At 35.7% G+C, this 15,529-nt stretch overlaps 1 protein-coding gene across 2 annotated transcripts in view; it reads left to right on the top strand.

Annotated features, from left to right (window-relative positions):
- D2HGDH (FAD-linked oxidases family protein) overlaps positions 1–15,529 on the top strand; it is a 213,082-nt gene that overhangs the window by 113,443 nt on the left and 84,110 nt on the right. For both annotated transcript variants that reach the window (XM_089822015.1, XM_089822007.1), the window contains exons 10-11: positions 11,371–11,471; positions 11,736–11,844. In XM_089822015.1, the coding sequence (XP_089678141.1) occupies positions 11,371–11,471; positions 11,736–11,844 (210 nt within the window). The remainder of the gene's footprint in view (positions 1–11,370; positions 11,472–11,735; positions 11,845–15,529) is intronic.

The raw sequence follows: 15,529 nt of genomic DNA on the forward strand, positions 1-15,529 counted from the left end.
GGACAGGACATTCTGAGATGTTTAAAGAAAAACTTACAACAGGCACAAAATCAACAAAATATGTACACTGAGAAACACTGAATTGAGAGAAGTTTCGAACTAGAAGATTTTGTCTATCTCAGACTTCAACCATACCGGCAATCCTAATTGAAGGAAAAAGGGAAAGAAAAATTGAAGCCGCAATTTTATGGCTCTTATCGGGTAGTTCGCCGCATCGGAGAAGTTGCCTATGAGCTAGAGCTTCCAGACGGGAGCTGTATTCATAATGTTTTTCATGTCTCCTGTCTTAAGAAAGCTGTACGACAGAACATCACGGTGGTTGCAGACCTTCCGCCACTCAATGAAGAAGGAAAGCTCATATTGGAACTGGCCTAGATCATAGAAATGCGTGAGAAGACCTTGCGGAACTGCATGGTGAAGGAATATTTGGTACATTGGAATCACTTGCCGTTGGACGACGTAACATGGGGGGGAGAGCTCATTCTACAACATTCGGCATTGCATTTTCTTGAGGACAAGCAAAATTTGGGACGGGAGGACTGTAATGCTCCCGTTATAAAATAATTTATTAATCAAACTATTGTTATCGGTCGATTGACTTAATATATCTCAGACTTATTTTTGTTTTGTTTCCGTAGTTGTGCAACCATTAGCTATCTCTGTACACTCTCAAAAAGCTTTCCCCAACGGGTATTTAAGCATGGCTTATAAGTAGTTGTTAGATATGCATTTTGGATTATTTCTTTGTACTACGAATTTCCATTGGGATTATCTATTGTTTGCCATTTCGAAAGTGAAAGATCTTTCCTACTTGACTTGTTCAGTTTCGGTGGGATTCAACTCTCACCCTATTCCATTGCATGGAATACTTCACTCAGATTTGGCAAATTGGAGCACCATCTTTTGGCAATTATTAATTAGAAGGATTATTCGTGTTCACTCTCATTTCTTGTTTGGCTGTTGAATTTGGTTCTCTGAGTTTATTATATGTCTAAACTGCATCCACTTCATTCAGCACGAAGTCCATCTTTCCGTGGCTATATCACCCACCATATGGCTTAATTTTTGTCTGTGGGACACTTCCCTTCCTACACCATACGACCCTACCATACGGCCTCCATTTGTGCCTTCCGTGCCTCATCCACCCTCATCTCCTTATGGCCCTCTTATTGTACTCCCTCTGCATACAACCTACTGTACAACCATGAAGGCCATACCGTACGACCTTCCTATCTCTTGTTTGACTGTCACCGTATGGTGCCAGTCTCTTCCACTCTGTTGGATCCTTTAATCATCCAGGATTGCATCGTCAAGTACAAGGCCCTTCAGAACAAACCTTGATATTGTTTCCTACTCTTCTGTCGTCTTTCTTCTTCTTTTATGTTTGTAGTTGGAGAGGATGCATTGCATGAAAGGATGTAATTACATGTAGTGCAAATTACATGTACTTGAAAAGATGTAATGTGAGTTGCATGTAACCCTATATTTTGTTTTTTAGTTAGACTAGGTCAAAGTTGGTTGAGTTGCTCCCACTTTTTTCCCATCTTTTTCTCAACTCCTATGCCTATATAAAGGAGTGCCCTTCATTGTAAAATCATCTTTATCTTTATGCAAGAGAGCTCTGGAGAAATTGTGTCAGTAGAATTTTGTTTGTGTAGCACTATTTTGAGAGTAAGTGAATACAAAGGAGCTTTTGAGACTTAACTTTGATTAAATGATATTGTTACTTTTGTGAGTTATAAGCATTGTCTATAATTCATCTAAGCTATCTTTGATTCATGTTATCTTGTGTTCTGTGTAATTGTATCTTGTGAATTGAATATAAGAGAGTTAAGAAGCAATTGGAGCTGGAGCTTTGACTAGGAGCAATTGTGGAAATATATAGCTAGAAGCTTTGTCTGTAGTGTATACTTCTTTGTTAATTCACAAAATAGTTAAGTTATTCTTACTTTTAAGAGTCTTTGTGCCCTAATTGTAAGGCTTTTCATATAGAAGTACAACCAGACTTAGAGCCAAACTGGTACATTTTCAGCTAGCCTTTGAGGTAGTAAAGGTTTATCGGTATCACTGTTTTCAGCTCTTGATAGAATTGTAGTTAAGAGATTAACCTTGCCCATTACTCGCTCCACGAGTAAGTGGATTCTTTCTTGAAAGATAAGAAGAAAAGATATTGGTAATACTCATTTTATAAAATCTCTCGACTTCTTGCTTACCTTGAGTTGATCCAAGGAATGGTGAGAAGGGGGAACCTTCCCTTTGACGCAAGGAGCGCAAGAAGAACTAGGGCCAAAGATACACCTAGCAATCCAAACCAACCTCGCAAAGTAAACACAATGGAAGCAAACACACAAAGAGAACAACACCACATAGAGAGAACAATATTCTTTTATTGATTTATCAAAATATCAGCACACATGCCCAGTTGTAAGGCCTTTTGGGTTACGACCGGATACAATATACATTCTAGATCTAAGATCTAGCTTCAAATTTACACCTTCCAAACACATATGCACTAAAGTTTCCAAAGCTTCCAGTTCTGCCCCAATTCTAAGCCTAAACACCTTATTTATACTTGCCAAAATGGCTTACAGAACATTCTAGATCATTACATAATAGAAAGGGCGACCCAACAATGGTCTAGATACATCCCAAGACAAGATCTTATCATAAACGTTGCGATCGGAATTAATCCCGCAAGTCGGCTCGCATCAAAAACATAGAGAACACATCCAAAATGTTGAAGCTTGGCATCAATAGAAAAAATCGACACATGAAGGATTACTCGGCACATGAAGGAAAACTCGATGCATGAAGAATAACTCAGCACACATTGTGGAACTTGACACACACTATAGAGTGAGATGGGATAACATGCTTACCCGAGTGTTAACATAACGTGGGATAACTTCAACTCGGCTTACACTGCAAAATTACTGGCACTCGACAGTTGTTGAAACTCGGCAATGACTGTAACTCGACAACAATTGGCAGAATAAACACAAATGAGCAGGATAACATGTCAACCCAAGATGCTCCCCTGAATCATTGAGATGTCACAACCTGAGCTAAATCCAACTCAGATTGAGAAATCCATATAGCATTTTCAACTGGTCTGTTCTTCCACTTCACCAAATATTCATAGTACTCTTTTCCTCTTGTGCTTTTACGAACTCTCTGATCCAATATCTGTTCAACCTCTTCAATCTTCTTCTGAGGATAATCATTAGGTACAACAACTTCATCATTCGACTTATGATATTTATATAGATCAACAACATTGAATATAGGAGATATATCCATGTCATCAGATAACTCAACTTCATAAGCGTTTCCATTGTCAAACTTCTTCAAGATCTTACAAGGTTCAAACTTCTTCATCTTCAGCTTACTGTATGTTCCAACTGGAAATCTTCCTTTCTTCAAATGAACTATCACATCATCACCAACTTCAAAAACATGATGCCTTCTATACTTAATCAGCATTCTCCTTGTACTTCTATTTACTTTATTCCAACTTCAGCTTCACTTCCTTATGCAAAGACTCCATAAAATCAGCAAATTTGAGAGATTACCATGTAGTCTTTTATACCTCAGGCACATACTTCAGACAAGCTCATTACAACCTTTTTCTCTCCCTTTTCTCCTCCACGGGGTTTGAAGAGACCTTCTAGTACTTCTCATTCTAGATCAGTTAGACACTACACTAGTCTCTCCAGGCAGCGATAGTCCTATAGGGGTTCTACATGACATTCTTAGACTAGAGTTCGTTCACGGTTCTACCCCTCTATTACTGATTTTTTTGTGGCAAGGAAGGACCCTTAATCCTTACCTTGTCTTCTTTCTTGTTTATGTCTTGTTTTTGTTTCTTCTCAATCACTGCCTAGTACTTTTGCTTTGGCCGACTCTTTTGTTTGTATGCTCAGTCCCATAAACCTTGTTGGATTTTCATGGACATTAATATTATTATCTTCTCTTATCTCCTGCAACACTTCTCTTCTCTTCGCCAACTAAATCTCTTAAATCTGATATTCCTCTAGGCTTCATTCCAGTAACAATCTCAAAAGGTGTCTTTCTTGTACTCGTATTCACAGAATTATTATATGCAAACTCAGCTTGTGCCAATACCATCTCCCAATTATGTGATTCATCTCCAACTAAGCATCTCAGTAAATTACCCAAACTTCTATTCACAATCTCTGTCTGTCCATCAATCTGAGGATGAAATGTAGAACTAAACTTCAACTTAGTACCCATCTTCTTCCACAAAGTCCTCCAAAAATAACCAACAAACTTACTATCTCTGTCATAAATAATACTTCTTGGTAATCCATGCAATCTCACAATCTCTTTGAAGAAAAGCTCAGCAACATGCTCAGCATCTGATGTCTTCTTACATGGTATAAAATGAGCCATTTTAGAAAATCTATCCACAACAACAAATATAGAATCATACCTCTTTGCTGTTTTAGGCAATCCAAGAACAAAATTCATACTAATGTCAGTCCAAGGTTTCTCAGGAATAAAAATAGGTGTATACAATCTAGTATTCTGACTTACTCCTTTTGCAACTTGACAAACTCCACAACTCTTCACAAATTTCTGAACATCCTTATACATCTATGGCCATTAGTACTTTTCTTTCAGCAAACTCAATGTCTTATCAATTCCAAAATGTCCAGCCAATCCACCACTATGCTTTTCCATAATCAAATTCAACCCCATAGAACTTCTAAGGATACACAACTGAATACCTTTGAACAACATACCTTCTTAAATGAATTATTCATCATACTTATTGATGTGATCTATCAGATTTGGTGCTCTGCACTCTCTCCACGCCTCAGGAAAATTAGGATCAGTATCATACAACTCTTTCATTTCATCAAAACCAAAAAACTTCAACTTTCATTTCAGTCAACAAAGAACGTCTTCTACTCAATGCATCAACAACTCTGTTAGTAACTCCACTCTTATGCTTAATCACAAATGTAAAACTTTGCAAATACTTAACCCACTTCATATGTCTCTGATTCAATTTATGTTGACCTCCCAAGTATTGTAAAGCTTTGTGATTAGTATACAACACAAACTCCCGTTTGCTCCAAATTGCACATAATATCTATTTCAATTGATTGATAGTCTTCTAAGCCTACTTGCAACTTTTTTAGAAGTTTTCCCATTGTCTCTTGTTTATGACCTATGACTCTTTGACATTTGTAGAACATTTATGAAGATGGAATGACTTCATATGCAATCATGCCATCTAGATCAGCATTAGCCATTTGATTCCAATCACCTTGGATTTCCTTCTAGGTATCAACTTCGTAATTCAAAGAAGCAATCAAGTTATGTAACATTTCTTCAACGCCTCAGATATGTTCAAGAGCTTTGTCCGCATTTTTGATGGCTTGAACTTCTTTAGAGACAATCTCTCCAAAACCAAGTCTTTGCTGCTTGAATTATTCATTTTTCCTAAGGTGTTTGAGATGTTGTGACTGTATGTTGTAAAGACTGTTGGCGAATGACCTCATCTAGATGAGCAACTTCTTGTTTAAGCATTCCTTTTCTCCCACAACTTATGATCTCTTTTTGACACATTGGCAAGTGCATCTTGAGCATCCTGTAGACAACCTAGCCATGATTGTTTACCAAGTTCAATTTTAGTGTACTTGTAATCTAAACGGTTAACTTCTTTAGTTGGTTTATCGACTAGAGTTTTAGCAATTTTTGCAAACTTAGTCTTTTCCGAATCCACCACAATCCTTGAAATGATCTTGTCTTCAAAGATTTAGACTTATTTTTCTTAATAGGAAGGTTATTCGGAGGTACGACAACCTTTCTTCTCTTCATAGTGATTTTACCCAACCATGTAGGCAAACTGAAACCCTTATCTAAAGAAATAGGGGCATCAACTACCATAGACTTTGATCCTGATTGTATTTTCATTGTAATTGTATATGCCATAGCTGAATTCGTCGGTGCCTGATGAGAAGATTTTGTAATGGACAAATCGAAGCCGACCATTGAAGTATCAAGTTGGGAAACTTGACCTTCTGTGAGAGTTGGGAAATCTTCCAGCAGATTTCCCAAATTCTCATATTGCTCAGTTGTGAGAATAGGAGGGTCCTCCAAAGAGATGGGGAGTGTTGACATTTCACTTCTGAAGCAAGGATCATAGATGTAACAACCGTGGAGAATGAATCCACATTGTTGTCTATATCATCCAAAAAGTGTGTTTCCTGAATGGATGGACCTTGAGTGTTTGTCAGTCAGGGAGGAGATATGATTATAATCTCTCCTTCCTCTTGATCTTCTTCATCAGACTCTTCTTCAGACTCCTTAGATTCTTGCTCAGATTCTTGAGCTTGCACAAGCACTCGAGAGGATTCTTGAACTGATTCTGATCCCTTTCCACCTTTAAGCTTAAACTTGAGAGATTTAGTTGGTATCGGGGAAGATGCACCATGTTTTCTTGTAATTGCCTCCAGATATGTCCTTCCAATTAGTCCAAAATGATCACAATCTACCCCGAGCTTAGGATGTACTCTCCTGAGGCTATTGATTTTCAGCCACTTGTTAGTATTTGCCAAGATGGATTCAAATCTATCGAAGATAGAAGCACTTTCTTTCTATTGCCAATGCGTAGGAAAAGGGCATTGTTTGTCAAAACTAGCCTGATGATATTTTGGATCAAGAATGTTGTCATCATCTTCAATTTGAAAATTGGGTGGGATCTCAATCATGTTAAGTTCAATGATTTGTTGCAATGTGAGCTTGCAATAATCTATCTTCATGATATCCAACTCTTTGCGCAAGTCAATCTGTATGTCCTCTATGCGATGAACATGGGTGAATGCACTTTTGATTTTTAAATGCATTCCTCGGTAGTCAAAATCGAACCTAGCTTTGAATTTCTTCAATGAGATAGCTAAAGTTCTGGCTCTATATTTTTTGCCTTGTAGACTGAATTAATCATATACTAACCAATCACCAAGGGCTTGGCTGTAGTGATACCGAATCTTGACCTTTGTTGAGTATTTTGGTATGTTTGCACCTCTATTAGCTATTTGGCTAACTCCATCAAAATGAATTTATGGGTAGCATATCTTGGCAAGGTATATGGTTCTCCTTTGAAATAATCAACTCTCAAATAAGTGAAAGTTGGAAACTACAAAAAGATGTAACCATATTGATTTACCCTATCCAAGCTTCATCGGATACTCTCCCGATTACTAGTTGTTTATCAAATTGACACTTGAAATGTCCAAAAAGTGCATCTTGGACTCTCCTATTATTTGCTCTATGTCAATGTGATTTGATCATAATAGTTCCAAATTGGAACTTGAAGCCTATCACCTTTGGTTTGAAGTCCTGAGAAGGATCCCATAGATGTAGTGATGTAAACTAAGTCTGATTTCATGTAAAATGGTGCTGAGATTCCCACATTAAGTAACTGCTCGGATAGTGTTGTACTAATAAGCTCTCCCCAAAAGATGGGTTCATTGTTATCAAAGATTTGAAAGATGAACTTGTACATCCATGGCTCAAAGTCACCAGATTCCTTGAGGCCACATACTCTACCAAGGAGAGTAATCAAATCCTTACATTCCAGCTTGAAGTTAGATCGATGAATTGTCTTGGGCCATCTTGAGAAGTTATTTCTTTTGACATCCAACTGATATGCATTCATATACCTTTGATAATCTGACTTCTTCTCATTCCATAACTCCAGAAATGTCTCTTTTGACAGATCTACACACTTTGCACTTTGAGGAAAGGACTTAGGAAGATGGATTGTATGTAAATGTATATGGGTTTGAATGAACTTTATGTAAATGCTTCAGGAATGTAAGCTAGGTGCATGAGGATACGTGCAAATGATGACTTTGGTATTTAAAGAGTGACCTTTTGCCAAAATTGGGTTCTCTAGATGTAATTACATGCAATGATTTACATGTAATTGTGTTTGATGAAAACATGTAATTAGGTTTGGAGGATGGAATTACATGTGAGTGAGTATGGAGGCAATTGCATGTAAATGTAGATGAAGGATGAGATTGCCTGTAAATGTGGATGGAGGATGGAAATACATGTAAACAAAAATAAATGTATTTCCATATAATGGAAAATGGATGCAATGTGCTTTGGCATGTGTTGGTAGAATATGAAATGATGTGATGCACTTGCATGAAAAGGTTGAAAGGGGAATGATGAAGAACACTCTTGTATTCTTGGGGAAGAACCTTAGCCTTTTCAAAAAAAGAAAACAAAATAGCAAGCAAACAACAAACAAAGCTATGCACAAAACAAAAACATACCTTTGGTTTTTTGACTCAAACATGACAAATACAATTTTGAATTTGGAATTAGGGAAAATCCAAGCGTTTGAAAATAGAAGCTCTCATCTTACTTGAAGGAAATTTGCAAAATACATGGAATATCTTTGAACAAGTGTACAATGATAAGCCAAAATATGCAACAAAATAGTAAAGACTTGAAAAGTTCAACTTACTTGGAGATCAAAGAGGCAATTGTGGAAGATTGATAGGTTTGAAAGAATGATTCTCCTTCAATTTCCAATTTCCAACAACTCCCTTGACGTTTTCAATACTTGCAGATGATAACTTTGATTGAGCAATGCATGAGGCATTTTGTATGCGAATGCCCAAAAAAGTGGTCTTCAAACCTCAAATATGCAAAATGTTTTCAAAGCATTCATGTATTTGGACACTTTTTTATCAAAATCGTGGTCTCCAAAGGCCATGACATGAAAATTTTTTGCAAGGAAATGCAAAAATGTGACCTCCAATAGCAATAGTATGTATCCAAACTCAAAAACGCCCCTTCATTGATGAAAAACGTGAGCTGGAAATGGACATTTTTGGCCAAAACGTGGCCTTTCAATGCACATAAATGAATCGATTTGCAAGAAAAACCAACGTCAAATGCATGGAAATGAATCGATTTGCAAAAATGCCCCTTTCTACATGGATTTCATGCCTTGGTATGAACAAATCTGGGCATTCTCACCAAAAGCATGCCCTTGTTGGTCAAGAACATGTGCGTTTTTGCTATTGTAGGCAAAATCGTGGTCTCAAATGACAAGTGCATGAGTTACAATGCCAAATCTCACTCTATTGGGGAGTTTGCATGTTTTAAAATGCATGTATTTAGAGTCAAGAGACAAATCACACTCTAAAATGCATGTATTTGGAGTCAAGAGGCAAATTGCACTATTGGAAAGGTTGTACATGTTTAAAATAAATGCATTTGAGGAGTTAGAAGACAAATCATACTCTTGGAGGCCAAAAACATGAACTTTTTTGCATGTAAATGCAAAAAAATGCAACTCGCACTCTAGGAGACCCTTTGCATGTTTTAAAATGCATGTAGGTGTCAAACAATGTAAATCACACTCTCCAAGCTTCATTACATATCTTAAAAACTTGCAATATGGAAAGGATGCAAATTGCACTCTCCATCCCCCAATACATATTTTAAGATATGCATTTGACAATTCTGGCCTTGGAAGGCAAAATCGTGGACTCCAAATGCATTTACGTGTACTTAACATGTAAAAGACCATGTTCATGCAAATTGCACTCTCGGAGGTCTATTACATATTCTAAAAACTTTTTTGAAGTGTTTAAAAATGCCTTTCTAGTGCAAAGTGTACTCTTGGAGGCCCTTTGCATGTAAACTTGTAAATGGGTTGAAAGTTGAATTTGCACAACTTAAGTGATCAATTAAACACATGTTTAAGTGATCAATTAAACAAATGTTTAATTGTTTTTTGAGCAAATATCACTTAATTGGGTCAAGAATAACATTTACACTATATAATAAATATATCATGTGCAAATATTAATCAAAAAACAATATTTAACTAAGATTTTTTAAAATAAAACATAGAGTAACTCAAAAATAAATTAGACTATATAGTTAATAAAATCACTTAAGTGAAAAATTAAAAAACAACTCAACTAAAAAATATAACATGAAGTGTTCTATAGTTACTTAAATGATAAAGTAACTTAAAAACATAATTTTCAAAAAGTGAATGTCAACATTAAAAAAGAACATGATATTTTACATATGCAATTGCATCTGGAGAATCCACCAAATCCGATTAAACCCTAAGATAGCCAAATCGAAGGGAAAACATAAAGCAATTGTTTGAACAAAACCAAAAGACCAAAAGCTAACAAACACACTCAAAAATGCGAAGAAGGATGTTGAAGGCTTCAAAAATCAAGCATAGGCTTATTAAAAAGAAAAATGAAAAGGATTTGATGAAAGCCTTCAGTAAAAAGATTCATTATACCAATTGGGATTGATTGATTGATCAATGTTAGCCAATTAAATAATGAACTAATCTCAGAGAAATGCGAAACTAAGTGGAAAAAGTTTCGTATTGTTACCTATTTGGTGGTGACAAAATGCAAGACAACACAATCTTCACCTTTCCTAAGGTCACTTCCTATCATGCTTCTCTTGGACTTCAATTTCTCATCTTTCATTCAGTCTTAGCTCTTCTCCCTTCGATTGATTTGACTCCTAAGTGAGGTAATGTTGCTGAAACTCATCTCTAAAACCTGAAGATTTCTCAAAACTCCTACTAAACTAAGACAAACTAGACCAGCTACTGGTAAAGCTAAGAAAAATAAGGGGTCCCCATACTCAATGGGGCAATGGGGTGAAGATCTCACAACACGTCTGTGTTCCCCTTTTTTATTATAACAATCTTTGTATGTCGGTTTTCACTTTAGCTAATGGTCTTTAATGCTATTATATGATTTCTTTGTGTTTTTGCATTGATTGCTTGTTGTATGTGTCAAACTTAAATTCAAATAAGTATACTCTTTTATGTACCATCTGAAAACATTCCATGTTCATTGATTAAAATGGCATTATGGCATGCAAGTTAGAAGACAAAATGTTTATCCTAGAATATTGTATTGTTTTAATAAAACAAGCTTTCACATTGATAGCTTAGTTCAGCTAATTAGCCCCAAGCTGCACATAAGTGCCTATGATCTCTTATATCTCCAACATAAAGAGTACAAAAGTGTGATGTGGGCTGCCTATTTATGCTTTTGGTTTTTCATTGAAGCATTTGATGAATGCAGTTTTTAATTAAATGAATTACTTCAAATTCTTTAGTAGATAATGTAGAAAATTTTATGAATAACTAGTGGTGGTAGTAGTAGTCAAAACATAAGAGAATACTATGCATTATTTTCTGTCTGAAAGGCATTAACAGTATTTTGTTCAGGAAGTGATACAGTAGATTACTTTACATTTAAATCTGTCACTAACTCTCCTTTATAAGTTAATCCTTATGTTTCTAAATTTGCACAAATCTCACAGGTTTTGTCTCACTTGGAAGGTGCACGAAACCCTCTACCTAATTCACAGGAGAAATTCTATATTCTTATTGAAACTACTGGCAGCAATCAGTCACACGATAAGTAAGTCATCCTGGAATTTCATGCAGCTCCCTTTACAGAGTGGGAGCTAAATTTGCATATAACAATAAATCTCATCTTTTGTATGGTAAACTAGAGGCTTACTACTAAACTTAAGTTATTGCTTCTGTTACTTGAACTATCTGTAATTAGTTATCCAATCTATCTTGAAGATAAAGTGGATTTCTTAATTGTTTTGATGAAATTTCCATCCATAGAGTTTAAATGTTGGCAGTTAACATGATCAGCTGGTGTATTATTTTACAGAGAAAAGTTGGATGCATTTCTAGAAACTTCTATTCAGGGGGGTCTGATTGTTGATGGCAGTCTTGCCCAAGATTTAAACCAGATTGCTGCGTTTTGGCGAATACGTGAGGTTTGATACTTGGTTTCAATAGTGTGCTTGAACTCACAACTGTTTTGGAACTCCCATTACTGTGCTGTTAGAAAATAATAACTCGTGTATGAGAAATTTTGTAATGAGCTTTATAGCATTGGCCAAACTTTTCCTCACACGAGTACATCTTTAGCTGATTAGGAAGGACAATGTTGCAAAAGATGGATGATATGGGTCAAATTGAATGCCTATATAAGGCATCATAAAGAACAATGCACATCCACAAAAACATTAGTACTATTTTAAGTTTCAACAGTTCAATTTTTTCCCAGAACCAAAATCTATGTGTTTGGTCTTGATTGTGCATCTGAGTTCTATACAATGGCCTAAAGTCAGGTTATTACAAGAGATTATGAATGCAGTTGTCAGAACATCTTAACAGATTCTGCCTAGGTGCCCAAAGAAGCCAGATCTTTTTTACTGACCAAATTTCTTGCTTCACAAGAACTTTTGTAGCTTGATGCTGAAAATGAGATAAACTATTTCAAGTTTTATGAACAATTTGTTTTCCTAGCACACAAAGTAGGGATTAAAAATTGTTTCTTTAATGGTAATACCTAAGTTACCAATTTGGGTTCGGGGACGGATTCGGGTTCAAGTTTGGATTTGTGGGTTTGGACAAAAATAATTCCCATTGGGGTTCATTGGCGGGTTCGTGAATGTGTGTATGTATATATGCATTATATATACAAAAATAAGAGAAACATGCATAATTGCAAAACTTAGTCATTTCATAGTATGAATATGTTGCTTGATCATTGATCAATGCAAATGTGAAAGATACATATTAAATACCTGCTCATTGATCTATGTTTGTGATTGTAAAGAAAACATACATAGAATTACTAAATTGCAAAACGAAATTTCAAAACATTGAGTAGTTCATCAAATAATAAAGTTTGAACTATATTGATAAATGACAAGTGTTATAATAGTTTATAAATGATCATAGTATCAAATGCTCTTCAAGGGTCAAATGGTCATCAAAAAATGAGTGATCAATGACCGCATCCCTGGCTGCAACTATATCTAGATCCTCATCATTAGAACAAACAATCTCTACAACTTTCTCTTAAAACTTGCAAAATGGGCACACCAAAATGAGAGAGCAAATAAGAGATTAGATGAGTGAAGTGTTTTATATTAGGCACCTTTTAGGGTTACATAAAAAATATATTAATTTTTTTTTTTAAGTTGTTTTATTTCATTTTTTGAACCCTACTGCCGCGGGTCCTCCTGGGTTCGTTGTGGGTTCGCACCAGCGCGGAACCGGATGAACCCACAATCCAAAATCCAAACCTTGCCTAGACCTGTAGCAAACACGGACGCGAATCTGAACCCGCACAAACTTGATTCTAATTTGAGCTGCAGGGTCTGAACCCAATAATGTAGGTTTATACCTTTTATGTATGACCATTTTGTCCACCCCCAGCTGAGGGATATGGCTTTGAAGGTGCTCAAATCCATTTGGATACATCCTGAAACTGGAATTATTGGGGATGATATCTAATGGAGGCAATGAATAACAATGATTAACTTACAAAGATATTGAACACTAGAAATCATGCAAGAGTCATTATCAGAATAGAATGGGCATTTCTAGTTTGTTTCAGTAAGGAAGTTGTAAACCCTGCACAAATGAAAGAGAGGTTCTAGAGGTTATTTGAATCTTGTTGCACACTCTATGCAACTAGCAATGTAAATTCTGTTATTAATGAAAAGATAGCTACCCCCAGGGTAGCTATTCACCTAAAAAAGGTACCTTGGATGTATGGTTGTATACATGTTGTTATCCTTTACTTGTTTATTGTGTGTAGAAAATATTTTAAGATATTTGACTGGGTTTGGCTATGTCTCTGTGCATACTTCAAAAAATCATTTCACTTTAGGAGGGTTGCCCTAAAATGAAATCAATTTATTTTGAATTTTTTGATCACAAAAAGGCACCAAAATAAGTTTTAGATTTTCTTTGGTAATGCCCTTGATTACCTCTCGTTCAACTAATTGCATCATGATGAACTTGCCATCAATCTTCACAATCAAACATCTAAGTGCCTTTGACATCAAATAGTATGTCCAACAATGTCCCCATTTGTCATTGATGACAATCTCATATGGAATAATTCTTGAAAATATAATGCTCCTCTTTACTGTTAACTCATTTAGAAGCTAGAAATATGTTTTTAGCATTTACAATTTAAAGACTTCAAAGTCTACCAAATGGATGTCAAGTCAACCTTCCTAAATTGTAACTTAGAAGAAGAGGTGTATATTGAACAGCCTAAAGAGTTCATCCTTTCAAAAAAAAAGACTACGTATTTAGGTTAAAGAAGGCACTTTGTGGATTGAAAGAAGCCCCAAGGGCGTGGCACTCAAGATTGGATAAGTAACTACCATGACAAGGTTTTAAAGTAGTGGTTGTTCTCGTAAATTTTGTATTAATAAATTTGCATCAACTATACAAAAATTTAATAATTTTTAGTTTTTGAACTACTAAAAAAAGTTTAGACCCAGAAACTTTGGCATTCATCCACCATTCCTCTATTTTGTTAATAAGGGAGAAATCTTTGAGCCACATCTGTTCAAGATTGAAAGGAAATTTATTAGGGGTGCCATCTATTTCTAGGTTCATAAGAACATGATAGTGATTTGAACCTACTAAAGGAAGGGTTTTAGTTGAGAGGGATGCATTAGAAGCAGCAAGGTTTCCAAAGATAAAGTATCTATCCATCTTTTCCATAATTTTTACTAAATTCTTTCCTTTTGTTATTCTAGGAAAAGCCATTATCCTTGTTGGTTACTTCTAACAAAGCAGAGTTATTTATTCAACTATTGAAATCTATAGATGCCTAGGATATCTTCAAGCTTTGCCCCCAGTTCTTAGGTGGTCTAAGAATGGCATTGAAATCTCTACCAATAATACTGAAGAGGTTTTGGGAATGAAGGTGATGCTCTACTTCCAACTAGAGTCTTCATTTATCATTGTTAAAAGTTGGCCTATAGATATTAATTAATAAGAAATATAACTTCTGTTTAAAACAGTTTACTTGAAAACTTATCTAATTCTGCTTTATTTATAATGGGTTTAAAGCTAGACTTCTTGGGTTGTAGATAATGGCCAAACCACCAGATGCTTCTATGGCTGGGCTTCCTACAATGTTCCTTAAACCAATTTTCCTATTAAAGGTTTTTAATTCGTCCCGATTCATTTTAGTTTCTTGAATTAAGAGTATCTAGTTTGTACTTACTAATGCAACACTTTAATAAGCGCTGATTGTTAGGGGCATTAAGATCCCTAACATTCCTAGTTAGGATCCTCATAATTCCTTGGGGAGGACCTTCCCCTTCCCTGCATAAAAAATGTCAGTTAATTTCATTTGACCCTCAACCTCTATATCCAGAGAGCTCATCTTTTTATTGGGTTTGTAACAATTCAAGGTTACTAGATTCTCTATTTGATCTACTCTAACTTTCTCAAGCTTTGCAATTTGAGCCAAATCTTCCCTAGGATTGTCCATTGAGTAATTTTCCCTTCCAAGTTTAAGGAGTCTCTTAACCAATTGTTTCTTCTGAAGATTAACTTCCTCATCCCGACGATTCATCATTGAATATATATATAAGTTCATAAGTTAATTCTTCATAAAAGGATTCCTCCTTGTCTAAG

Source organism: Cupressus sempervirens, chromosome 1, assembly GCF_028749045.1.
Source record: "Cupressus sempervirens isolate cs-2001-9-10 chromosome 1, ASM2874904v1, whole genome shotgun sequence".
NCBI classification, from domain to species: domain Eukaryota; kingdom Viridiplantae; phylum Streptophyta; class Pinopsida; order Cupressales; family Cupressaceae; genus Cupressus; species Cupressus sempervirens.